This window comes from Martes martes (genome assembly GCF_963455335.1).
Source record: "Martes martes genome assembly, chromosome: 9".
Taxonomy (NCBI): domain Eukaryota; kingdom Metazoa; phylum Chordata; class Mammalia; order Carnivora; family Mustelidae; genus Martes; species Martes martes.
In genome coordinates, this window is record NC_137896.1 from 20,025,435 (window position 1) to 20,052,387 (window position 26,953).

Sequence of the window (26,953 nt, forward strand, 5' to 3'; positions counted from 1 at the left end):
TGCTGGAAAACACTATAAATACTTTTGGAAAGGCAGAACTAGCTGGCTAGTATTGTGGTCACATTTATCCCACGAAAATTACTGTAACCGACCCTGATCAATAACAATCACCCTCAGTCAATGCTGACTGACCCTCAACGCTTTGGGGACAGATCAACTCATCCAATTCACTGTATATAGAAAAACTACTGAAAGTTCAACATTTCCAAACCTCCCCAAGCCCAGAGAGAATACATATTCCTAGAGCACAGAATGAAGCAGGGATTTAATCATTACCTGCTAAATGTATGAAGGAGTAGCTAAATCACAGCCTGTAACAAATGCAGAAAAGCGAACAAAGGGAAAACTAGCTCCTCAGCTGCTCAGGAATCACATTTTATAGTCCTTCAGGCTTTTCTTTTTAAATCTGAAATCCCGGGGCGCCTGGGTGGCTCAGTGGGTTAAAGCCTCTGCCTTTGGCTCAGGTCATGATCCCAGGGTCCTGGGATCGAGCCCCGCATGGGGCTCTCTGCTCAGCAGGGAGCCTGTTTCCTCCTCTCTCTCTCTCTGCCTGTCTCTCTGCCTACTTGTGATCTCTGTCTGTCCAATAAATAACTAAAAAAAAAAAATTTTAAAAAAAAATCTGAAATCCCTCGCCTCTCTGTGGCTTAGCAGCACATATCTGGCATAAAGATGCTGATGTCCGACCGGCATGTTAAGCACGAGGATAACTGAACACGGATGAATAGACAATAAAGGCAACATGGGTCTGGATCCCAGAAAACAGCTGAGATCCAAAGCACAAGCGGGAAACTGGGAGAGGCGAGCAAGGCCAGGCACACGAGCTCTGTGAGGCTGACCTGGGGTGGCACACAAGAGTAAGACAGCAGTCAAGGCCCCTCGCCCCTACATCAGCCATCTCGGAAGCCAAGTCCAGGAAGCCTGACTCCGGGTCCGCTCTGACATGCATGCCCTGGCCGGCTGCTGGCCTCCGGGAGTCTCAGCTGTGGGAGAGCTGGAGATGGACGCTGATGGCAGCAAGGGTGTGAGTGAGGCTCCAGCTGCGAGCCGGAGCAAGAACACGCTTCCTGCTGAGCCTAAGGCTCATCTGAAGTCAGCAGCAAGCAGCCACGCCACGCCCAGCACCAAACTGGGTTTTTCCATGGGACTGCTTCTTTCAAAAAGTATAGGTTTTAGAATTTAAAGAAAGTTCACTGAAAAACAAAAAGCCACCTAGCCAAACTGATTAATCCTGGCCCAGAAGTGTCACAAGACAATGAACAAGTCCTTGGTCTTAGAACTCCAGAGCGGACAGATTCAGGAACCATGCACACACTTGCCAACATTTTCTTCCAGTTCTAAAGCCATGCAACCCAACTCGTAAGTATGGGTGTGCAGAGCCCAGTGTGAAGGAGTGCATCGCCTGGGGCCCTAACTCGCCTGCCTTTACACCACATCGGCACTTATTAACAGGCCACTGGCGGGGAAGTGAGAAGGAAAGACAGAGAACACCAAAGAGCTTATCCAACAGTTACTCTTAGTCCTAAAAGTCTGATCTTAAATCAACACACAGATATTTTATTAAGCTCGTCTCCTAGTTGCTATAAAAAAATCCATCAACTATTATGAAGCATGATCCCTGTCCTTAGGGGACATCAAGATGGAAAAGAAGTAAGTGAAACATCAACCACAATATATTTAAGCAAATATCAGAAAAAAGTAGAAGGGAGTGTGTGACTGACCCCAAATAACGATCGAAGGAGAATGTTCAGATTCAAGATGGCAGCACATTCCAGGTGCGGGACTGTTCTTTCTACTCTACACGCACAGTTCCCCGTCCCAAGGGGGGCCAGAGGTCTACAAGGTAAAAGCCCTCAGGTCAGCACGAAGTCAGTGCCATCTCCTCCCTGTCCACATGTGCGTGGACGGCACTCGCTGCGCTGCCTTCCCAAGTGCGGTCACATTTCTGTCAGCCTTCTCCAGGCACCCCTCCCACCCTCAGGCTAAATGACCCTGTGGGACCCTCCTCCCAAAGCCCCTTGGCACCTCTGGCTTGCTGTCCACCACATCCACCTCGAGGGTGACTTCTGCCTGGAGGATCTTCTGCTTTGCCTGCTCCACCGCCAAGCTAAGCTTCTGGATGTAGGACTGCAGCTCTTCTGGGGAGTCCATGTTCAGCTCCACCAGAGCTTTGTGAAACTGATCCATCTGGCCATCCTCTAGAAGTTCCTGAAACCCGAGCAGTTGCAATTCATCTTCAAAGACAGCGCAATCATCAATGGGAAGGAAAGAGAAGTAGCTTGGAAGCCACACGGAAATACCACAGCAGGAGGTGGCTCCCAGAACTCCCCTAGTCTTCCCCTCCACAAAATCTCACCTCCCACCCCAAGTTCACACACCGCCCTCCTCCCCCAGCTGTCTCTAGGCTGCACTGTAGCACAGTCTCAGCACCACCTGAGTAGGCAAAACTAATCTACGGTGACAGGTGTCAGTCATTACCTTTTAAGTGGGGGGAGACTCGGGAAGGTTACTGGCTAAGAGGGGACACGTGGGAGGTTTCTGGGATGGTGGGAGCGCTCTGGATGGGAGACACATAGGGTGTTTCATGTTGTGAAAATCCACCGAGCTACACACTTGAGATCGGAGCACTTTATAGCATGTGTGCTACACTTCAATTAAAAATTTATAAAACAAAGGAGATGATAAGGCCAAAGTAAATCAGTGAAGCCAAAGGCCACAACTGTCTCAGAGACACCTGCTGCTCAGTGCATGGTCCCCTGTGCTGAGACACCTGCTGCTCAGAGACACCTGCTGCTCAGCACTCGGTCCCCTGTGCTGAAGAGCTCCACACTGAGCACCCTCAGCTCCTTCTTGACCCCAAGGGGGAATTAGTCACCACACTACCTGGCAGAGGAAGAAGATCTAGGAAGACACCTTTCTGGGACTGCCTCACGCAAGGGCCTGAGCCCCCTGCCGGGACACGCACATACCTGCACATAGAGCAGTCTGTCCAGACGCTCCTGGTCCAGCTGCAGCTTCTCCTCCCGCCGGCGGGCGTTGAGCTCCTGCAGGCGCCGCAGCTGCTGCTGCCGCCTTTCCTGCTTCTCCTCAGAGCTCAGAGTACTGCCGAGGAGCTTGTTGGAAAATGGGAGCTGCATCTTGTGGACGTTGTTTTCATAATAATCAGGGCACCGCCATTTCTGCAGTTCTTCAAAGAAATAATTTTGGAAGTTATGAAATGGAAACACTATTAGCACAGAAATTAGAAAGTCAATACCAATGGGAGCCTGGGTGGCTCAATGGGTTAAAGCCTCTGCCTTCGGCTCAGGTCATGATCCCAGGGTCCTGGGATCAAACCCCACATCAGGGTCTCTGCTCGGCAAGGAGCCTGCTTCCTCCTCTCTCTCTCTGCCTGCCTCTCTGCCTACTTGTGATCTCTGTCAAATAAATAAATAAAATCTTTAAAAAAAATAAAATAGGGGCACCTGGGTGGCTCAGTGGGTTAAAGCCTCTGCCTTCGGCTCAGGTCATGGTCCCAGGGTCCTGGGATTGAGCCCCGAGTCGGGCTCTCTGCTCAGCGGGGAGCCTGCTTCCTCCTCTCTCTCTGCCTGCCTCTCTGCCTACTTGTGATCTGTCAAATAAATAAAATCTTTAAAAATAAAAAAAATAAAAAAAAATAAAAGCATAAATTAAGGAAAAAAAAAAAAGAAAGAAAGAAAGTCAATACCAGGGTTCCAGACGCAGGTAAGGTGGAGAAAGCCCGAGCCACCCAATCTCTGACTGCACCCTGTCGACAAAATGCAGCTGCGCCACCTGGACATGATGCCCACAGATCTGTTCTCAAAGAACTGTGACGTAAAGTTCGCCCAACAGCCACGATAGCAGAAGGAAACTCAGAACATCAGGAAAGAAGAGCAATAGAAAAGATAAAAATCTCGTTCAACGTGATCGACTAACCTCCTCCTGAGTTCTTTAAAATATGTTTGACAATTCAAAGTAAAAAACTATCACAATGTCTGTTGGGTTTCTAACATTTGTACATGTGATACATAAGACAACCCAGCATAAAGAAGAAAGGAGCCTCTGGGATGCTAACACTGCCACAGGCCACTTGAAGTAATAAACGACAGATTCTAAAAACAGTAAAAGGGGTACCTGGGTGGCTCAGTGGGTTAAGCCTCTGCCTTCAGCTCAGGTCATGATCTCGGGGTCCTGGGATCGAGCCCCACATTGGGCTCTCTGCTCAGCAGGGAGCTTGCTTCCCCTCTCTCTCTCTGCCTACTTCTCTGCCTACTTGTGATCTCTCTCTCTCTACCCCTGTCAAATAAATAAATAAATAAATAATCTTTTAAAGTAAATAAATAAATAAAAATAAAAATGGTGTGAAAAGTCTACTGATTATAATCTCAGGGCAGCGGTGCCTGGGTGGCTCAGTGGGTTAAGCCTCTGCCTTCATTCAGCTCAGGTCATGATCCCAGGGTCCTGAGATCGAGCCCCGCATCAGGCTCTCTGCTCAGCAGGGAGCCTGCTTCTTCCTCTCTCTCTGCCTGCCTCTCTGCCTACTTCTGCCTACTTGTGATTTCTCTGTCAAATAAAAAAAACAAATAAATAATAATAATCATCTCAGGGCAACCACTAAAAAATTACACAGAGAGATACAGTAAAAACACAATAGGTAAATTAAAATACCAATACCAAAACAAAATTTTTAAATATTCAAATAACCCAAAAGAACTAAATCCAACATATGAATAATTAATTTTAAATGGCCTTACCAGACTAGTTAAAAGATAAAATCTGACACAATGGGTTAAAAAAAAACCCAACGATTAAAAAACTCATTCTGAATATAATGATATAAGTAGATTAAAAAGATGGAAAGACCATTCCATGCAAGCACTCAGCAAAATAAAGTTGGAGTGGCTGTATTAATGTCCAAGTAGACATCAAAGCCAAGAAAACTACAAGGGATAAAAAGGGATACTGTATAATGATAAAAGGTCAACTCGTCAAGATAACCTAAGAATTCTAAATATTAGATTAAATTACCTAACGAAAGTGTTTTAGATACTTAAAAGCAAAAAATGACAGATATGAAAGGAGAAAGAAAAAATTTACAATTACCCCTTGAGATTTCAAAACTCTTAACAGAGAGCTATAGCATGGAAAAGGAACAGGGACATAGAAGAGCTGACCACCACCATCAACCAGTGAACCTAAACAACATCACAGAATATTCCACTCAATAGCAGAGTCGATGTTCTTTTCAAGGATAAATGGAACATTTGCCAAAGGAGACCATGCCACAGTCATAAAACAAAGCTTTACAAGTTCCACTGATATGACATAATGAAATTAAACTAGAAATAAGTCACAGAAATACAACAGAAGTATCTCCAAATACTTGGCTATAAAACAACACCTTTCTAAGGGCAGCTAGGTGGCAGAGTCGGTTGGGCATCTGCCTTCGATTTAGGTCATGACGCATGATCCCAGGGTGCTGGGATTGAGCCCTACATGGGGCTTCCTGCTCAGCTGGGAGTCTGTTTCTCCCTCTCCTTCTGCATTCCCCATTTGTGCGCGCTCACTCTCCCTCTCAAATAAATGGATGGAATCTTTAAAAAATAAAACAACACCTTACTTACTTTTTTTACCTTTTAGCTTTCTACGTCAACTATTTATTAAAATATCAAGTTGGATTTAACCCTTAAAACCTAAAGGTGTTATCTTTTAATTAAATTTTTCATTTTAATTCCAGTACAGTTAACATCTAGCATTAGTTTCAGGTGTACAATATAGTGATTCAACAGTTCTATATAACATCCGGTGCTCATGCAAGTGTGCTCCTTAATCCCCATCACCTATTTCACCCATCCCCCCACCTTCCTGCCCTCTGGTAACCATCCATTTGTTCTTGATAGTTAAGAGTCTGTTTCTTAGTTTGCCTCCCTCTTTTTTTTTTTTTTTGCCTTTGTTCATTTAGTTTTGTTTCTTAAATTCTACATATGAATGAAATAACATGATTTATCTTTCTCTGACTTATTTCACTTAGCATAATACTCTAGCTCAACGCATGTCATTGCAAATGACATGATTTCATTCATTTTTATGGCTGATAGTATTCTATTGTGTGTGTGTGTATATATATATACACACACATACACATCTTCTTTATCCCTTCATCTATCAGTGGATACTTGGGCTGCTTCCATAATTTGCCTATTGTAAACAATGCTGCTATAAACACAAGGTACACATATCCCTTTGAATTAGTGTTTTTGTATTCTTGGGATAAATACCTAGCAGTGTGATTACTGAATCACTGGTGGTTCTATTAACTTTTTGAGGAACCTCCATGCTGTTTTGCAGAGTGGCTGTACCAGTCTGCATTCCCACCAGCAGTGTAGGAGGGTTCCTTTTTCTCCATATCCTAGCCAACACTTGTTTCTTGTGTTTTTTATTTTAGCCATTCTGAGAGGCATGAGATGGTATCTCCTTGTGGTTTTGATCTGCATTTCCTTGATGGTGATGTTGAGCATCTTTTCACGTGTCTCTAGACCATCTGTATGTCTCCTTTGAGAAATGCTTGCTCATGCCTTCCGCCCATTTTTAATCGGATTATTTGTTTTTTGGGTGTTGAGCTGTATCAGTTCTTTATATATTTTGGATACTAACCCTTCATTGGATGTGTCATTTACAAATACCTTCTCCCATTTCACAGCTTGTCTTCTAGTTTTGTTGACTATTTCCTTCACTGTGCAGAACTTGAAACAACACATTTCTAAATAATCAATGGTTCATAAAAAGAAATCTTGAGGGAAATTAGAAAATATCTGAATTCAATAAAAATGAAAATATATCAAATATATCAAATCAAATATATCAAAATCTACCAAATGTAGCTAAAGCAATGTTGAAGGGGAAATCTGCAGCATTAAATGTTTATATTACAAAGAAGAATGATCTCATGATAATCTGAACTTCTACCTTAATAATCTAGGAAAAAAGAGAGCAAACTAAACCTAAAGCAAGTAGAAGGAAAGAAATAATAAAAAGACATCAATGAGATTACCTAAATAGTCCTACATAGTTAAGTCTTCAGAAAAAGAAATCCCCAGGCTCAAATGGTTCCACTAGAGAATTCTACCAAACATTTAAAGAAAAAAAAATATCAATTACCTACACAATCTCCTTCAGAAAGTAGAAAAAGTGGCAGGGGGTGGGGGGGCTTGGGTGGCACAATCAGTTAAGCATCAGACTCTTGGTTTCGACTCAGATCATGATCTCAGGGCTGTGTTGGGCTCAAGAGCTGAGCACAGAGCCTCCTTAAGATTCTCTCTCCTACTGCCCCTTCCCCACCAAAATTAATTAAAATTTTTTTAAAAAGAAGAAGAGGGAACACTTTCCAGCTAATTTAACAAGACCAGCATCACCATGATACCAAGACCAGACAAAGATCACATAAGGTAACTATAGATCAACATCCCTCATGAATATAGACATAAAACCCCATAAAATATTATCAACTCAAATAAAGCAACATATAAAAAGAATAATGCACCTGAATAAGTGGCGTCTATCACCCCACCCAATCAAGGCTAGTTCAACATCCAAAATCAACCATTATAATCTTCCATATGAATAGTCCAAAGTAGAAACACCATAGGATCCTATCAATTGGTGTAGAAAATACATTTCACAAAATTCAAAATCCATTCATGATAAAAAATACTTAGTAAAACTAAGAACAGAAGGGAATTTCCACAGCTTGATAAAGGATATCTGCAAAAAACTTCTCACTGACATCATATACTTAATAGTGAAAGACTATGTCCTCCCACCACTTCAAAAACAGGCTCTGGGCACAAAACAAGGATGCCCACTATCACCACTCTATTCAACACTGTACTGCAAGTCCCAGCCAGTAAAATAAGGCAAGACAAAGAAAAAAAAAAGCAAACAGATGAAGAAGGTAGAAATACAACTGTCCTGGTTCACAGATGATATGTCTATACAAAAATTCCCAAGGAATCCACAAAAAACTAAAATAAATTTAGCAAGGACAAAGGATATAAGGTCAACACATAAAAATTAACTGTATTTCTATACATGAACAATGGGTGAGTGGAAACTGAAATGAAACAAGCAAAGAAAGGCGGAGGCATAAATCTAACAGAACGTGTACAGGATTAATATGTCGAAAACTACAAAATGCTGAAGAAAGAAATCAATAAAGACCTAAGTAAATGGAAAGACCTACTACATTCATGGATTAAAAGATTCCATATAGTACAAAATGTCACTTCTCCCCAGTCTAGATTTAATATAAGATCTTGATTTAATATTGTTTTAATGAAAATGTTGTTTCATATCCAATCTAATCCACAGATTTCATATACTTTCGATCAAAATCCCGACAGAACATTTTTTTTTATTATTTGACAGAGAGAGAGAGATCACAAGTAGGCAGAGAGGCAGGCAGGGAGAGAGGAGGAAGCAGGCTCCCTGCTGAGCAGAGAGCCCCATACGGGGCTTGATCCCAGGACCCTGAGACCATGACCTGAGCTGAAGGCAGAGGCTTAACCCACTGAGCCACCCAGGCGCTCCCCGACAGAACATTTTTGTAGATATGAACAAGCTAATCCTAACATCTATATGGAAAGGCAAAGGAAGTAAAATAGCCAAAGGCCTATTGAAAGAGAACCCACATACGCAGTTATCAGTTTATTGAACAGTTTAAGCAAATCCGAGAAGAGGGGATACTAAAAGGCAGAAGAGTCATCATGGGAACAATTTAAGCAACACCCTCCATGTACAGTATCTACAAGCCGCAGGCAAATGCCCTCTTCATTACCTTCCACATAATCTTCAGCAACGTAGCTGTGCTCGTGCAGGATCTCCTCCATGCGGCTCAGAGTGATGGCTGCCAGGTGCCCAGGATACTTCAGCTGCAGGAGGCGCTGGAGGTAGCCAGCTGCTTGGCTTCCTCCCAAATTGATGCGTTTGCAGTTTTTAGCATCTAACCTACAATCATGGAATGGAAAACAGCACTGACATTTTGGCAACGTGGAAGAAAGAACAGGGAACATTTTGTGGGGAGTTCGGGGGGGAAGGATAACAATCCAGATGAACAAAGAAGGAAAAAACCCACTGAGGGAACAGAAAACTCCACAGATAAAGGGACAATAAAAGGGTCCTCTTAGACAATGCAGGAAGTCCTAGTCCACACCCAGACACATTGGCATCTAACTTCCGGAAAGAGTCTCAGAAGGAAACAAGGTTCAATGGGAAGATTGTGTACTCCGAATTCAGGCTCTTATGTCACCTATCAGGCATTTCTCCTAACTGTGGTCCTTGTAGAATTAGCTGGGGGAAATGTTAACCATGCCAAATTCTCAGGACTTGTTTCCTTTGGGGTAGGCCTGGGAATACACATTTTAACAAGCTTCCCAGGTAAGCGTAGCACAGGCTGGAGTTGGAGAACCCCTCCCCTAGACACTCCACTTCTATGATGTATCCACATTAAGTAAGCAAGCACACACTGGCTTACTGTGATCTCCTAAAAGGACCAGGTTCCTTTCACATGACGTGAAGGGGAAGAGAACCAGAATGACATTCTTCTCAGTGTGAGAAATTGAGAGGAACGGAGCACAAGGATCTTGCTGCACGGACAGGCTGCTGTGATACCACAGCTCACCAGCAGATGCCAGTACAGAACAGGATAGGCTCCACTGCGATCATTTCTTAGCTTTCAGGTAAAATACTTTTCTCTCAATATGCTATAAAACTAACATAATGTTATTTTTAATTTCCACATATTCTGTTTATATAAAATAGAAAACTCCATATACCAGGAGTATTCAGTAATGTATAAAAGAAGTATTATCTTCATAAATTTCTGTAGAAACTTTAAGAGAAATGACCACCTTAAGTCTCAATGAATTCAACATTTATTTTGACTTAAACATTCAGACTCTTTTATAGTTCACAAAATGCCATCACCTACATTATCTCATTTCATGCTCAGGGTAACCCTGAAAAATCAGTTTTTCCCCCATTTTACATATTAAGAAGCTACGTGAAGAGGGCAAAAAACCCTCATCCTCAGCAGGGCTGCAAACCCAGGCACTGGATTCCAAAGCCAAGGCTCCGCTCCCTACTTACACGCCCTCTTTATGCAATAAGAAATCATCTCAGGAGAGTATGATACTGGCCAAGTCTCTTCTCAGACAATAAAAGTCCAACTACTAAATGAAAACATGTTTAGAGGCCTGGGTGGCTCAGTCAGTTAAGTCAGTTAAGCGTCTGCCCTCAGCCGGGGTCATAATCCCAGGGACCTGGGACTAAACCCTGCATCAGGCTCCCTGCTCCGTGGGAAGCCTGATTCTCCCTCTCCCACTCCCCCTGCTCTCTCTTTGTCAAATAAATAAAATCTTAAAAAAAAAAAAAAAAAGGTTTAAAAATGACAGAAATTGGTGCACCTGGGTGGCCCAGTGGGTTAAACCTCTGCCTTTGGCTCAGGTCATGATCCCAGGGTCCTGGGATTTCTGCTCGGCAGGGAGTCTGCTTCCTCCTCTCTCTCTGCCTGCCTCTCTGCCTACTTGTGATCTCTGTCTGTCAAATAAATAAATAAAATCTTAAAAAAAAAATGACAGAAACTACTCTCACCTTTTATCCATCTTGGAAATACTTAATAAGTACCTCTATTATGTGCCAGGCACTGTACCTGAAAAAAAAGGTCTAAACAATCATGATCAAAGTTTAAACAAAAAAAAAACTCTTAATAAAAAAGTGACTCCAGAACACAAAGACTGTTTAAATTATTCAAATAATTTTTTAAAAAGATTTATTTATTTGAGAGAGTGAGCATGAGTGAGTGGGAGATGCAGAGGGAGAAGAGACTCCCTGTTGAGCAGGTAAGCCCGGTGTGGGGCTCGATCCCAGGACCCTGAGATCATGACCTGAGCCGATGGCAGACGCTTAACCAACTGAGCCACTCAGGTGCCCCTAAATTATTCAAATAATTTATTCAAAACATTTTATGGAGCACCCACTATATGTTAGCTATTTTGGCCATAATCCAAAATAGCAAAAATTCTAGAATTATGGATTTGGACCTCAAAGACCATCTACTGCAACTCCCTCCAGGAGGTCACAAAGGATGGAAGGTGAATTGACTCAACTGAACCAAGTCTGGAGGCCAGTTCACAGTTCAATACCTGTTCTTTCCACTTCACCTTTCAAGCGGGCATCCAATAAATGTTTCCTGAATGCTTCTCAAAACACCACTCCAATGCTGTCAGTGTTACTCACCTCCCTTCTAAGATGGGTAAAATATGTGTACACTGGTATCCAGAGGAAATGATGAGCCCACTGGAAATCAAGTTCTTTGGCTTATTGTGGTAGAAGCTGAAGAGGCTGTCTATTCCATACGCAACCTTAGGAATCCCATAGCACTCAAAAAGAAGCTCAGACATCATTTGTCGAGAATACAGTGGGTTGCACACAGCTTCTGTCAAAACTATGGGATGATCAACACAGCCCTACTTTGAAAGAAAAGGGAGAACAAAGAGTAACAAAAGAATACTCTTTTTAAAGCATAAAAGAAACCAAAGTCCTACTGTAAAGACTGAATTTGCTTTTGGTCTCCAATCAAAAACCCGACCAGAAGCAACTATAAAACACTCATCTCATCTTTATCGGAAGCTGTTTTAGAAAATATGAAAGTAGGGTCAATTTAAGGTTATTAAGTCAAGCCCCATCCAAACTGTCAGCAAATCATGTTGGCTCCATCTTCACTTTACCTCCAGAAACCATTTGCTTCTACCACATCCCCCTCCCCAGTCTCCTTCACCTAAGTCACTACCACCTCTCACTTGGGTTATTACAACAGCCACCTTACCGGTCTTCTGGTTCTACCCTATGACCTATGCCAGTCCAATCTTCATAGCAGCTATAGTGATCCTTTTGGAACAGAAGTCATGTCCTTCCTTTGCTAATCGTTCCTCTTTCACAAAATTAAAAGCCAAATGGGATTTGCTCCATCACCTCTCTGACTTCCTCCTCCAATTACCAGTCTCCTCTCACTCTGGCTGCTCTTAGGATTAAGGCACACTCCTGCCTCAGGGCCTTTTCACTGGCTGTTCCCTCTGGAATATTATTCACTCAGACATTCACATGGCTTATTCCCTCAAACACTTCCTTCAATCCTTGCCGGAACCTCACCTCTCCCTGAGTCCTACCCTGACCATCTGAAAAAATGCAATCCTCTCCTCTCCTACCATGCCTTAGAATCTACTACTAAATTCTACCGCTTCTTAGTCTGCCTTTTCATACTAGAATGTCTTTCCTTTCTAGATCCACAGCACAGGAAATTTTGTTACATTCACGGATGTAGTCTAGAAAAGTGCCTGACACAGAGAAGGTGCTCAATACAGTTTAGTTAATAAATGAATTTGATAACAAACGAGCACCTCTGCCCGAATGTACACGGCAAGAGAGGAGGAGCATTGTTTATTGTTCACTGCTGTACTCCAAGAGCCTAACCCAGGGCTTACACACTTTGGGCGCTTAAGATTTATTCTACTGGCTGGCTGAATGACTAAATGACAATGAGAACTACCATAGTCACTACGTCCTCTCCCAAAGCAGAGTGCGGGGAGCTGCGACCTCCCCCCTCCCCTCAAGCCCAACCCACCTCCCCCCCCACGCTTCACCTGTGAGGAGACACCCAGGTGCTGGAAGCTGTAGTCCAGCAGCAGCTCCTGCAGCTCCAGGTTGACCGGTACGTTGCGGTCGAAGGGTGAGCGCAGCATCCAGCGCAGCGGCTCCAGGCTGCCCAGCGCGTTGCCCACCTGCGGGCCCGCCCCGCCCCGAGCCCCGCCACGCCCGCGGGCGCACACGGAGCGGAACTGCAGGCGCGGCTCGGGGCCCGGGTCCGGTCCGGGGCATGCCCAGCCGGCGCGGGCCTGGAACGACCCGTTGTCCAGCACGAGTGGCACCGGCAGTGGGCCGAGAGCGCCCGGGCCGGCCTCCAGCACAGGGTCTGGCGCGGCGCGGGCATCGCGGAACGGGAAGACGTTCGCCACCGGCCCGACCGCACCGGCCGCCGCCATTTTGGAGCGCGCACGCTGCGCCCGCCCCTCGCCGTAGCGTCCGCCCAGACGGCGCGAAGCCCCGCCCCCAGCCCCAGCGCCCGCCCAGACGGCGCAAAGCCCCGCCACCCACCGTAGCACCTGCAACGACTACGCGAGACCCTGCCCGGTGCGTGCAGAGAACCTCCCAAAGCCTCCTCCCCTCGCTACGCCTGGCGAGGCTTTTCGCGTGATCCGTCCCTCGCAACCCAGGCCGCCTTTGAGATCGCTAAGCCCCGCCCGGCCTGGCCTCGAAGTCCCGCCTTCGCTTAACTTTGCCCCACCATCCGATCTGGCCAGGCCCCTTCGCTCTAGCCGGGACGCCGGCTCGTAAGCCCCGCCCTATATGCGTAACACCACCAGGCTCCGCCCCTTCCCGGCCTCCAGAACCGGGCGCTAAACTACGCCAGGCCCGCCTTTTCGCCTAGCCACACCCCGTTTTTCGGGTAACTCACCTTCAACCGCCCTTGGCTCCTCCTCCACGGCGTTTTAACGCTCTTAGCCCGGCTGTCTGGGGTATTGACAGTGTTCAATTTCTTGATCAGAGATATTGCTACGTGCTCTCACTTTGTGCAAAGTCATCAGACTGCCCACTTAGGCTTAGCGCGCTTTCCTGTGGGTAATGTTTTGCAATACAATAAAGTGTCTTCATAGCTTTATTATTATTAAATTATTTGTTATTTCTTTATTAACTCCCACAGACGGTGCATCTCTCACTGAGACCTCAAAGACTGAGAAAAGGACTAAATGATTCTCGATATGGAAAATTCTCTCTTCCGTTTAGTGGTGTAACTCCCAGGCAAGGGAGTATGACTCCCAAAGAGTCTAGTATGACTCTTTGACTAAATTCTGGCCAATGGGGGTGGGAGCGGTGATAATGTGACACGCTCCTCCCAGTTTTAGCTCTGAAAATAATGACAAGCTCTCCTCCACCCAATTTCCCCCAGTTAGAGGGATACAAAGGTTTAGAGCAGCTACCTTGACTCTACGCTTCCAGTTCTGGAACATGTAACTTTGACAGAAAAAAGCAAGTTAATTATAAAACTGTCTCTGAATAAACACTTTTAGCAAAAGATAAGACCTTAAACCTTTCTCAAAATCTCTGGAACACCTCTAGGCCAGATTGAGAACCTAGAGCCTAGTGGCAAAATCAGATTAAGGGTGTTGCTTTCCAACACAAACCCATTGTCTCAGGCATCTGAAATTACCCATCCTTGACCTGTGAAAGCAGGAATAAGCAGAACACAGAGAACAATAAATGTAAGTGAATGTAAGTTTAAGAGTTACATCTACGTATACTAACATGGACACATAGTCAAGATTTATTTTTAAAAGAAAGAAGTGGGGGCAACTGTGTGGCTCAGTGGGTTAAGTAAGCCTCTGCCTTCGGCTCAGGTCATGATCTCAGGGTCCTGGGATCCAGCCCTGAATCAGGCTCTGTGCTCAGCGTGGAGCTTGCTTCCCCCTCTCCCTCTGCCTGCCTCTCTGTCTACTTGTGATCTCTCTCTGTGTCAAATAAATAAATAAAATATTTTTTAAAAATAAAAAAAGAAGGGAAGGCAGTACAGTGTATAGTGAACTCCCTTTATGAGAGGGGACAAATACTTATGGTTTTGCTTGTATTTTCATACAGATAGAGAGGAAACTAATATGAGTTAATCGTAAAGGGAGGAGCCAAGGTGGGAGGATCAGGTGTGGGAAAACTTTTCACTGCATACTTTAACACATTTTTAGCCATGTGAATGTACTACTTTTTCAGGAAAAAAACACTACATATAAGTAAGGTAGACTGGATTCTTCATCCCAGTTCTTCAGGCCCATATTAAAATAGGATTAGAATCCATACCGTCTGCCATGTAACTTTGTAGGGCCTCACTATAGGGTGATACTGGGCTTGGTCATGTGGCTTGCGTTTAGCCGAGGGTAATCAAATGTCATCTGAGCAGAGGCTTTAAATGTTCTTTGTGGTTTAGCCTGCCCTCTTGCACTCCTGCTGTCAGTCATGAGAAGAACATGCCCTGAGTCTAAAGAGGATGCAAGACCCCTGGAACAGACTGGATATCAAACTGCAACCTGGAGCCAAGTCCAGCTCTGACCTGCAGCCTAAAGTTGACCTGCTCTGTGGACCCATGAACAGCAACAACAAAAATGTCCTTATAATCCGCTGACATTCTGGGATACCATGCGGCATTATTGCAGGAGAACACTGACAGCTACACTAGACCCATGCTGTCCAATACTACTTTCTGCCATGATGGAAATGTCCTACAGTCTCCAATATCTAATGCATGAGCCACTTGTGAGTGGTGCAACTGTGAGGAGCTGATTTTTTCTTTTACTTAATTTTAACTTAAATTTAAATTTAAATAACCATATGTAGCTAGGGGCTACTCTGTTGCACAACATAGCACTAGTCAAAAATCTATGGCTGTAATGTCCACAATAGCCAAACTATGGAAAGAAACTAGATGTCCATCAACAGATGAATGGATAAAGAAGATGTGGTATATATGTACAACGGAATACTATGCAGCCACCAAAAGAAATGAAATCTTGCCATTTGCGACGACGTGGATGGAACTAGAGGTTATTATGCTTAGTGAAATAAGTCAGTCAGAGAAAGACAATTATCATATGATCTCCCTGATACGAGGAAGTTGAAAGGCAATGTGGGGGGTTTGGGGGGTAGGGAAGGTATAAATAAAACAAGATGGAATTGGGAGGGAGACAAACCATAAGAGACTCTTAATCTCACAAAACAAACTGAGGGTTGCTGGGGGGAGGGGGGTAGGAGAGGCTGGTTGGGTTATGGACATTGGGGAAGGTATGTGCTATGGTGAGTGCTATGAAGTGTGTAAACCTGGCGATTCACAGACCTGTACCCCTGGGGCTAATAATATATTATATGTTAATAAGAAAATAAAAAAATTTTTAAAAATTAAAAAAAAATAAAATAAGAATGTCTAATGAAAAAATCTATGGCTGTGATTATTTGCCATGGCAATGACTAGAAGAAAATGATCAGAAGCCTACTGTGTTAGTTTCCTAGGGCTGGCACAATAAGGTACCACTAGCTGGAATGGCTGTAAGCAACAGAAATTTGTTCTCTCATAGTTCTGGATGCCAGAAGTCCCAATTCAAGGTGTTGGCAGAGCCATGTTCTCTCTGAAGACTCCAAGGAGAATCTGTTCCTTTATCTTATATTTTGGTGCTGCTTGTACTCCTTGGCTTGTATACACATCACTCCCCTCTTTGCCTCCACTGCCACATGACATTCTCCCTGTGTGTGTATCTCTTTTCCTCCTCTTGCAAGGATACCAGTCACATTGGATTAAGGGCCCATCCCACTTCAGTATGACCTTATCATAACTAATAACATCTGTATACTCTGTTTCCATCCCACCCACAGAGTTCTTTTGGGAGTTGCTGGAAGTGTAAATGTCCCCCCACCCCTGCCTGCCACCACCACTTACCTTGAGCTTGGCCCTCAGCACTGCTGGACCATCCTGCTGGGTGTTTCTGGCTAGAGGCCTCTTCTGTCCTCGTCCTTCCTGGCCCTCACGACTGGCAGAGATGGCAACCACAACATCGCTGTGGGATCAGTCGCAGCCAGGCCCTTGAACAGACTCAATCCAAACCTCTAGGAAGTAGAGCTCATCTCCCAAGCCCCTACCTCACTGAGATGAGCATTTGCTCAGAGAACAAAATTTAAGAAGGTGCAAAAAATTCAATAAGATAGTTAATAAACTATCTTAACTTTTAAACTCAAAGTTTAAACTAAACTAAAACTTAAGTTCTCAACTTTTAAACTAAACTTTTCAAGATCAAAATTCAAAACGGAACTATAATGTTCAAAATGACGTGAACAGAATAATAAAATTTGAACTCAAGACTGGATCATTGCTGATACCGTCTTCTGCTTCAGAGTCAGCATGGCTGAGTGCTGTGTTGCTACCGGTCCTGTGCTCTCTGAACATCACTGTTACTGACCCTGCCTGCTTCAGCAATAGGGACACACACTGATGTCTGCAACTTTGAAATGTGTGTGTTTTTTTTTAAAGGTAGATTGCTAGATGGATAAACGGAGGGGTATGGGATGGCTATTTCAGCATTATAAAGGTGTTAATTGTTCAGTCTAGGTGGTGGGCATGCGGGCTGTCAGTGTAGAATTCTTTTACCTTTTCTGTAGGCTTGAAATTTTTCACAATGTTGAAAAGGAAAAAAATAAAAGCGGGGAGAAGGACACCCAAGGTTGGCTCTCTGGGGTCAAACCAGCTCCTTCTCCTGAATCCCTGGATGTCCAGGTCTGGGTTTCCCATCACATCCTCCCTGACAGTGAGGACTAAGCCTTCTAGCTGGTCTGCCCCCTTTTTGACTGAAGCCTCTCTCTGGCTCTTGCCCTTGAGATCCTTCATTCCCACCAACAGAAAATCAAGGATCCTCTCAAATTCCTGACTGGTCCCTATGAGCCTGGTTGACTCCCTCCCTCCCAAGTCCCTAAGGCAGGAACAGATCAGTCCCTGGGATAAGACATGTCATTTAATGAAACATGTTCCATAACAGAGCATCCTTCTATATTTCAGGGGAAAATGATCAAAAGCCCATTTTGAAGTACAGAGGACATGAAAATAAAGCACTAGAGATAAAGAGTGATTATCAACTGGATGTGCGGGGGCTGGGGATGGTGGAGAGGGGAGAAACATTTAGAAAACTGGCCTCTGCAGGCAAGAGCTTACCCAAATTCTAAAAGTGGAGAGCTTTCTTTGAGGGCTGGCAGCTTGCGTTCTCACCGCTGGGGGGCGAGGCAGGGCCATGTCTGGACTGGGTGGCAGCGACTCCTGGGTTCCTCTGGGGACAAGGGTCTTGGTTCCAGGCCAGGGGCCCAAGGCCTTCCTTTAGCCAGGCACACCGACGCTCAGCATCCACGACTGGGCAGGGGTGGGGGGGCGGGGGGGGGCTGTTCATCAGGATCCATGGTAAGAACTGGTAGGTACTGATGGGTACCCTGGGGGTGGTGGGGTGGGCAGAGGGGGATTCCCCTCACCCCCTTCTCAATTCGACCCCCTACTGAGGATTCAGCAGGCCAAGCCTCAGACTCAGACTCAGACTGGGGCTCCCTGAGACTCAGACAGTGCCCTCCCTGAGGACCGGAAGCACAACTGGAGTCCTTCATTTCAACTTCCACCCACGCACATTGCTGTGTTGGGGGCAGGGGTGTGGAGATCGGTCCCAGCTACTTGCTCCCTATTTCTCCTGGCAACCTGAATGTGAGTCTGGAATGGAGGTACTACCCAGGAGTGTGCACCTAGGAGGCTGCCTCTCCTGCCCTGCCAGCCTCGGGACTCGCGCAGGGTGACCAGGGCTCCTGCAAGCTGAGCACAAAGCTGGGAGCAGGACGCAGGGGCATGGATCTAGGCAAGTCCATGGAGGGGGCAGCCACTGCGTCCAGAACCTTCCTACTGTCTCATTTGTCCTTCTAAAGACGGGAAGGATGGAGCTGGTGCACGTGACGCTCCCATTTTGCCTTCCACAGCAGCCGTGGCTTTTTCTAAAGACTACTGACTGCCCTGAGACTCAGCACATCCCAGGGTCCGTGCTCTGGCCCAGGAGAAGTGGCAGGCAGGGCAGGGAGGAGGGTCAGCTTCCAGGTCTAGGAGACATCAGAAAGCCTAGGGAAGCTGGAAACTGAGGATTCTCTGGCCAGGTCTGGATCCTGGATAACAGACAATAGTGACAATGGGGAATCAGGCATTTGACAGCCGGACATCTCAAATGACCCAATTAAATTGTCAGAACCTCGGACAGCAGACAGGACTGGATCTTACCCCCTCTTCACTCCATGGCTGCAGAACCAGGTGGAGAGAGGTCACCTCTGTCGCAGGCACGCCAACGTGGATGCTCTGCACACACACACACACACACACACACACACACATACACACATTCATCAAGGCTCTCACAAGACACAGATATAGCCTTCCCCCCACCCCACACGCAGATCTTTGTATCTCCTACACATGCGCACACACAGCTGTTGCAGGGGGGTTGGGAGAATGGACACTGTTCTTAGGCATTCTCACAGTTCTTCCTCGTGCACAGATCACATCTAGAGAAATCATTCTGAACTAGTCCTCTGCCTTGGTGGTGGGGACCAAAAACCTCCCACATGGCTTCTCTCACCTTGAGGACCCTAGGAATGGCCCAGCCTTCCTGCATTCCTTGACCCCATCTATTTTTTTTAAAGATTTTTATTTATTTATTTATTTGACAGATAGAGATCACAAGTATGCAGAGAGGCAGGCAGAGAGAGGAGGAAGCAGGCTCCCTGCTGAGCAGAGAGCCTGACACAGGGCTCGATCCCAGAACCCCGAGATCATGACCTGAGCTGAAGGCAAAGGCTTAACCCACTGAGCCACCCATGCGTCCCTTGACCCCATCTATTAAGTCTAACTATGACCCTCTCCAATGGGTCTGGGACTGACGCCCTGAAGTCAGGATGGGGACCCAAAAAAGGACTGGATCCTCTAGGTAGTTTAAAAAAAAAAAAATCTCAAACAGGCTGCTCAAGAAGAGGGAAGATTGGGACCCAAACTACTCAGACTGTTGATTCTAAACAGCCAGATTTCTTTACTGTGGCCATGTAAACCTCAGCTTGGTTGGACTTGAACAGGGTTCTCCCGGGTGAGAGATGCCTGGGAGGCCAGGTTGGCCCCTGGCCCTGGGAGCCCAAGGAAATACACAATCTGCTGTTGATTTCCCTTATAGCTCTCTTTAAAGTCCACAGCCAAGTGTAGATTTCTGCATGCCCTTGTTAATTGTCTCTCCCCCCAGCCTGGGGATTGGAGGTTAAGAGAGTCCCCTGAATTCTCAGACGGATCCAACCCCCAGGAGGGATTCAGAACAAATCTTGTGCTGGTGGCTGCACCGCTGAGACCACACTGAAAACACTGGGAGCACCTCATGCTCCTTCCCCTGCCCCCCACAAACATCTGGAGAGCTTCCTCTTAGTGAAGACCATCCTCCTCACTCTGCCAGGCTCTCCCAGAACCCTTTAATGACAGGTGCTCCTCCACCCACACCTGCTTCACCCAGCCTGGCCAGAGCCAGTTGCCTTGCGGTCCAGGGCTTTGGAATCTACCGCAGCGCAAAAATGCAGAACGGAGGGAACTCGGGAGCGCCTTTGTTTCTTCTTTATTTGCGGATATAATTATGTACCGCACTCTAAATTAGAGATAGATTTTTTTTTCTGATATACATTTCATCTTATTCACCACGAGCACACCACACGCACAGTAGAACAGTTCCACAACCTGATAAATTGCACAAGATGAGTTTGGATTCCTGAAAACCAGCAGGCAAGCCGGCCCTGCCTCGGCTTCTCGCCTCCCTGCTTCGCCGAAGGAAATTGCCCACCCGAAACGGATTTCCCGGCCAGCCTTTCCCTCTGCAGGGTTGAAATGTCTCTGGAATGGGAAGCGCTCTTGCTGGAAATGGCTGGACGCTGCAGATTCCGAGCACTGGATGGCTGAGAAATGTCCCCCCAAGGTCAAGTTTCTGCGCCTGCGAGCTGCGACCCCTCTCCCTCCCTTCCCTACCCGCTTCGGTGTCAGGGACCGAAGAGTCGGGGTCCCTGCGGGAAGGACAGAGAGCCTGGCCCACAAATTCGCCCCGGCCTCCCCCAGAAACTAGGGTGTTGTGGAAAGGAAAGAACAACAGAAACGCAGACGCGATGGATTGTGGATTCCTATCCCCTCCCACCCACCCCCCATCCCCGATAATCAGAAACTAGGAACCAGAGATGTTTAAAGCTCGGCTTCCCAAGCGCGGCGGCAGGGCGCACAGGGCTGGTGGGGGTGGGAGGGGAGGGTGGGAAGAGCGCGGGAGAACCGGAGCCCGGGCGCCCTAGTCCTCCGCGTTGGTTCGGTAGGCCTCGATGAGGCCCTCCAGCGAGTGCACGAAGCCGGACACACTGCAGATGCCACCGATGACGAAGATGGCGACATCGAAGAAGACTTGGTGCCACAGCAGCTTGCGCCAAAGCAGGCGCAGGTGGAAGAGGCTGGGCAGCAGGAAGCAGAGCCCGGCGCCCGTGAGACTGCCGGTGAGGCCCATGAGCAGCGCGAAGTGCGGCACGTAGATGGCCATGAGCAGCGTGAAGACGACGAGCGCACAGCGCAGCGTCAGCCCCCACGACTTGAGGCGCCCGTCGCCGCCGTAGCAGGCGGGGAAGAAGGCGCGGCTGCCTTCCTGGAAGAGCGACTTCTCCAGCACCTCGACGGCAGCGAAGAAGGGCAGCGGGTAGGACAACAGCGCTTTGGCCACCAGGAAGATGTTTACCACGGCACGGATGGAGCCAGGCAGGTTATCCGTGATGACTTCCTTGGTCTCGTCGGCCCAGGTGAGGTAGGCGACCAGCGCGAAGAGGCCTTTGAGCACGCAGGCGGCGATGTGCGTCCAGTTCATCATGCAGTGGAACTCGCTGGGCTGCTGCATGTTGCCCTCCAGCGAAGGCAGGAAGATCTGGGACGTGTAGCTGAACACGATGATGCCGATGGAGATGGGAAACTTCTTGACATCGATGTAGAACTTGACCTTCTCCCAGGCCCAGTCGCGCGCCCGCGAGAGGCAGTAGGCGATGACCAGGATGTTGATGACGAAGTGAGCCAAAGTGCACAGCAGGCTGAACTTGGACACCGCCTTGAGGTTCTTAAGGAAGGCGCAGGGCAGCAGCACGGCGGTGGCGATGATGGACCAGGACTTCTGCGACACGGGCAGCCCTGGGAAGCTGTTGTACATGAGGTTGCCGCTGACCACAACGTACAGGATGCAAGTCATCACCAGCTCGATGATCTGCGCTACGTTCACCACGCGGCCTCCCAGCGTGGGGAAGCGCGGGGCGCAGCACGCGTTGGCTATGGCTACGTACGAGTCCCGCACCCGCACCACCTCGCCGTCCTCGTTCTCCTCGTACAGGCAGGCGATGAGGATCTTGCCGGTGTAGCAGCACACCACGGCGGCGAAGATGATGAGGAACAACCCCAGGTAGCCGCCGTGCAGGATGGCGTAGGGCAGGCCCAGCACGAACATGCCCTGCGGAGCGGAAAGGCGGCGAGACCCGGGTGCTCAGCGACCTCAGCCTTGCCGGAGGGGACCTGGGGGCGTGGCTTAAGGCTGTAGCCGCAAGGGGGCGCTAAGAGAAGCGACATCTGGGCTTAAGCGGCGGGGAGGAGAGGTTAAGAGTAGGCTGGAATGGGGGTGCACTGAGGTCTAATAGGAGAAGCCCGGGAGTCGAGTCAGAGATGGGAGAGGGAGGTGTTCAAGGCCGCAACTGCGCGGGAAAGGGGCGCCTGCGGCTGGGAGGTGCAGAGGAGGCTGCGTGTGGGGTCAAGCCACAAAGAGGGCCTGGTATATGGAGAAGGGGCCAGAGAGGTCGTGGCCAGAAAAGGGCGCCGAGAAAGGTAGAGAGCTGGGCCTGAGCCATTAGGAAGAAGGGGCACGGGATTTAAGGTGGGGCTGGAATGAGGTGCGGGGAAGCTAAGGAGGGCCTACGGCCGACTGGAGAAGGGAACACCAAAGCGGCAGTGGGAGGGGAGAGAGCTAGGGTAGGACGGAATAGGGGCTGGGGGTGCGCGAACGCGAAGCAGAGGGAGGCAAGAACGGCGCGTGTGTGAGGATGCTCGCCAAGGCTTCGGGGAAGTGAGGCGGGAGGCGCGGGGAGTGGGAGTCGTAGGGCGAGGCCTCGGTAGGGTGGGAGAGGCTGGGGCCTGAGGAAGGGGCCGAGAGTGGTAGAGACAAACAGGATAAGGGGCCCCGGGGGAGGGCGGGGACACGAGTCGCTGAGAATCTAAATCAAGGAGTCAAGCTGCGGACTCAGGCGGGCGGACCGTGGAAGGAGGGTTTAGAATCTACAAAGGGAAGAAAAGCTAACGAAATCCAGGATTCCCGCGGCCTCCTGGCCTCCAAGTTCCCTCCCTAGCCTCCCTCCGGGCCTACGGAACGGGGGTCTTCAAAGACGCCCTCGGCGAAGGAGCGGGTGGCAAGGAGGTGGCCGTGGTCACTTGCCCCGTGGTTCCTCACAGCCGCCTCGCAGGGCCCAGGAGCGGGAGGCGCCTCAGGTCGGACCACTTAGTGCGCAGTGCCCTGCGCAGCCTGGGTCCCCAAAGCAAACCCTCCTAGGCCTTCCGCTCCAGGGAGATCCCTGTTGTGAGCCCCAACGACGGTGCGCTCCGGGGACTCCTGGGGGACCAAGCCACAGGGCCCGGGGGTTCCTTGGGCTGGGTCCTCCTCCTCCCCTCACGCCGCCGCCTGCCCGCCTTCGCCAGCTCCTGGGGTCGTTGTGCAGACTCCAAACCCGCTCCCGGCGGAGTCCGGCGCCGCCTGGTGGGGAGTGGGGCGTTGCGAGTAGGGTGAAGGGGTGGCTGGCCTGGAGACCAGGGGCTGTTCCCAGCAACCGGAGGCGGCTTCTCCAGGGTCACACGCGGAGAAGCCGGTGGCCTCTTTGCGTCGTAGCCGGGATTTCGGGTGAAAGGGGTGAGTCTGTGCACAGGGAGCACGGAGCCACCACAAACTAATTGTGGTAATTGGTACATCACCTATGTGCTTATGTTTGCGTACACCTGCATGTCCCTAGTAGGGCTGCACTTGGGAAAGTGGGCTGGATCCTGTTTGCATGAATCTGTGCTTGTGCGCAGGTGTATGTTCAAGGTTTGTGTTGTGTGTCTGGTATGTACAGGTATGCGCTTGTGTGGGGGTGTGTGAAGGTACGTTTGAGGATAATCCTCTGGTCTATATATAGATGCACGTCATGTGCACCTGGGCGGGCATTTGTTCGTGGGGGAGGGGGATATGAGCAAGTGCGTCTGTGCCTGTGTCAAGGGAGAGGACTCCCAGCTCAGCAATTTCTCTCTCTCCTTTCCTCCTGAACATGCAGCTGTAAATCCATTCCGGAGTCCCAGGAGACACTGTTCCCTCCAATCCTGATTTTCTTTCTCCCTCTCCCCTCCCCGCTCCCCTCCTCCCGGTTCCCTCCCGTTTGCAGGGTCTTAGGGCAAGTGCCCGGGACCAAACCTCAGCCTAACAGGCGCCTGGAGCCGCTGGAGGCAGTGCAGATCAGGGCGGGAGACACCGCTTGTAGGGTTGTAGACGCCCCCCGCCCCAAAACAACCTTCCTCAGGGCTGGGAGGAGTGGGGGAAGGTGAGATCCTGGGTACGGGAGGGGAATCTCTCAGCAGAGATCGCGGGCGGGGGTGGGGGGCACCTGGACGGGGGGTAGAGCCTGATGCTCCAGAGCGGGAAGAGGTGGAGGGTGGGGGCAGACAGAGCAGGGAATCCCGAGCTCACCTGGATAGCGTTGGTCACGTTCCAGCCCGCCTCCCACGCGGTGATCTTGGGTTTGTCGTGGCCCCCGAATTCTCCACCAGCCCCCAGATTCTGGTCTTTGGAGCCGGAGGGCGGCAGGGGCGCGCCACCGCCGCGCTGGTAATGGATGTCTCCCTCGACGGGCGGTTCGGCGCCCTCGTCCCCGCAGGGCTCACCCTCGGTTTTCAGGATGTCCATCTGCAGGCCCTGACGGTGCTCAAAGTCGAGGTCGTCACAGTGAGCAAAACCCACTGCTTCCTCGTCGGTGGCCGCTTGAAAACCCATCCTGGCGAACATGCCGCTCACCTTGGCCTGGGACTTGTTGGACACAGATGTGGCCACATTGGACAGCTTGCTGCGAAGGAGGGTGGCCATGGCGGCGGCGGGGTCCGTGGAAAGGACAGAAGGGGCTGGGGACGCGGGGGACGCGCGGCAAGGCGGCGAGGGCCAGGGGGGCGCGAGGCCGCTATCTTCGCTCGCTTTCCCCGCGGCGCCCCAGGGCGCTCTGGCTCATGACCCCCTCGGCTGGCGTCTGAGACTCGCTCGGAGCCCACCCTGCGGGCGGGCAGCGGGGCTGGCGGAGCGGCGGCTGCGAGTGCACTGCGGAGCTGCCGCGGGGCGCGCGCTGGGCTGCGGAGGGCGGCGGCGGCGGCGGCGGCGGCGTCAGAGCTGCTACGCGAGGCTGGTGCGGCGCCCCCACCCGTGCGCAGCCCAAGGCGCTCCCGCCCCTCGAAATCAGGCGGGGGACGGGCGTTGGGGAAGGGGAAACACCCGGAGGCGGAGGGGGGTAGGGGAGGAGGGCAGCGAGAAGAGACCGGGGGCGCGAAGGGACTCCGGAGAATTGAGATGGGGGCCGGGGAAAGGCGCCCGCCGGATGGCACCGAGAGTGAGCGCACACGGGAGGGGGCTCGGAGGGCGCAGTGGGGGCTGCAGTGCTGCATTTCTGGGGGAGGCGCTAAGCTCTGATCCTAGCCCTTCCCACCTCGACGCCACAGGAAGGGAGGGGGCCGGAGCCTGCTGATTGTCGCGGTCTGGCGGCCGCGACTACCCCCTCCAGAGGCCGGGAGCCTTCCGGTCCAGGAGCCTCTGGCCAAGGACTGGTCTGGACGTCCGGAAAGGCAGCAGGACAGTTACCTGTTTCAGGCGGCGCGGGCCGTCTGGGCGTCGATCTGTACCTATTACTCACACTGAGACCTGGCCGCAAGCCTCCCTCGGAGGCAGAAGTGTCCGTCCTGGACCTCTCTCAAGAATGCTCAGCCCGGCCTTGGTCACTGGGCTGTCTCAACTCGTCCAGGGACGCCGCAATGGAAGCGATTCTGCGGCTCGCTCGCCACCGACCGCTCTCCAAGCGTGTGCAGAATGGAGACGAAAGGTTGGCCTTTCACTTTCTTTTCGTTTGGGAGTCTGGAAGGAGGCAGGACTTCGTTCGGGCATCTCTCGACAGCTTCGTGGAGGGTCTGCGAATGTCCACGCCGCAGAGGGGCGCACCCGGAGTCCCGCCCGGGGGAAAGCCGGGCTCGCCACCGGCCCCGGGCGCGGAGGTGCGCGGTGCGCTCGCCGCGGTGGTGAAAACCTAGACCTTTTCTGTTGAGTGGGGTGCGTGTGTGCGCGCCGAGTAAGAGAGCGAGCCCGAGACAAAGACGGATATTGTATCAGATACGGCTACGGGCCGAATCTGAGTGGACTCCGAGAGTGAGATTTGGTAACCGTGTTTATTCTGTAAATGTGTGGTTTCGTGCGCATTTGAGCCTGTGCGTTCGCCGAGCTTGTGTGTGTTGGATTGTGTGGATAAGTGTTCCCGTGTGGGTTGCCTGTGTTTTTGCCTGTGTAAGCCCTTTTGTGGTTGTGTCTCTCCGAGGGTCCACCGCTCGGTATGAGTCCCTGACTGTTCCCAGCTGGGCTCCCGCGGGCACTCCTCTTGAACCTGAGCGGTAAACAGCAGCTTTGCGACCTGGCCTAGGTGGAGGAGGACTGGCGACTGTGACTAGGGTGAGGGTAGGGGTAAGGAGAAATTGAAGCAAACGAAAAGAAAGGGGTCCCCTATCTCCCCCTCTCAAGGCTCTGTCTCTGTGAGAACCCCAGTCTCCCCCTCCCCTGTAGTATTTTTAGATTAGTTCACGTCAGCGCACAAGTAGGGCGGCCTGAGGGCTTTGACCAGCCAGTTGGAGCTGCCAGGACCGGCCCCTATTTCTTGTCCCCCCACCCCCTCTCAGCACCTCACAGTCTTCCGCAAGCTCGTCTCCAGATAGGAAACCTCCACCAGAATGGGCTGAGATGCTGTTGATCTCTCCCTACGTACCCCCTTAAATTCCAAGAGCCTGCTTGCCAGAAACCAAGGCAGAAACCCACCCCTGTAAGTTACTCGAAGAATCCATCCCCCTACACCAGCTGCTATGACAAGAAAACCTTTCCATAGAGCCTGACCCCAAACACAGATCCTGCAAGTCGTGATAGGACTCAGAACAAAGAGAAGGGAAAACCTT

At 49.7% G+C, this 26,953-nt stretch overlaps 2 protein-coding genes across 2 annotated transcripts in view; both read right to left on the reverse strand.

The window, feature by feature from the left end:
• Positions 1-13,112, reverse strand: part of ACTR5 (actin related protein 5) — a 28,002-nt gene extending 14,890 nt beyond the window's left edge. Inside the window, exons 1-5 of the mRNA XM_080813170.1 lie at positions 12,696-13,112; positions 11,293-11,522; positions 8,834-9,003; positions 2,970-3,187; positions 2,026-2,208 (exon numbers count right to left, since the gene is read on the reverse strand). Coding sequence (XP_080669296.1) covers positions 2,026-2,208; positions 2,970-3,187; positions 8,834-9,003; positions 11,293-11,522; positions 12,696-13,094 — 1,200 coding nt within the window. The 5' untranslated portion in view covers positions 13,095-13,112. The remainder of the gene's footprint in view (positions 1-2,025; positions 2,209-2,969; positions 3,188-8,833; positions 9,004-11,292; positions 11,523-12,695) is intronic.
• A 7,902-nt stretch (positions 13,113-21,014) lies between these two features.
• SLC32A1 (solute carrier family 32 member 1) lies at positions 21,015-24,845 on the reverse strand (the record flags this gene model as incomplete). The annotated part of the gene is made up of 2 exons (XM_080814483.1): positions 21,015-22,202; positions 24,453-24,845. 2 exons carry the CDS (start codon positions 24,843-24,845, stop codon positions 21,015-21,017), a joined length of 1,581 nt encoding a protein of 526 aa, XP_080670609.1.
• Between the last annotated feature and the right edge of the window lie 2,108 nt (positions 24,846-26,953).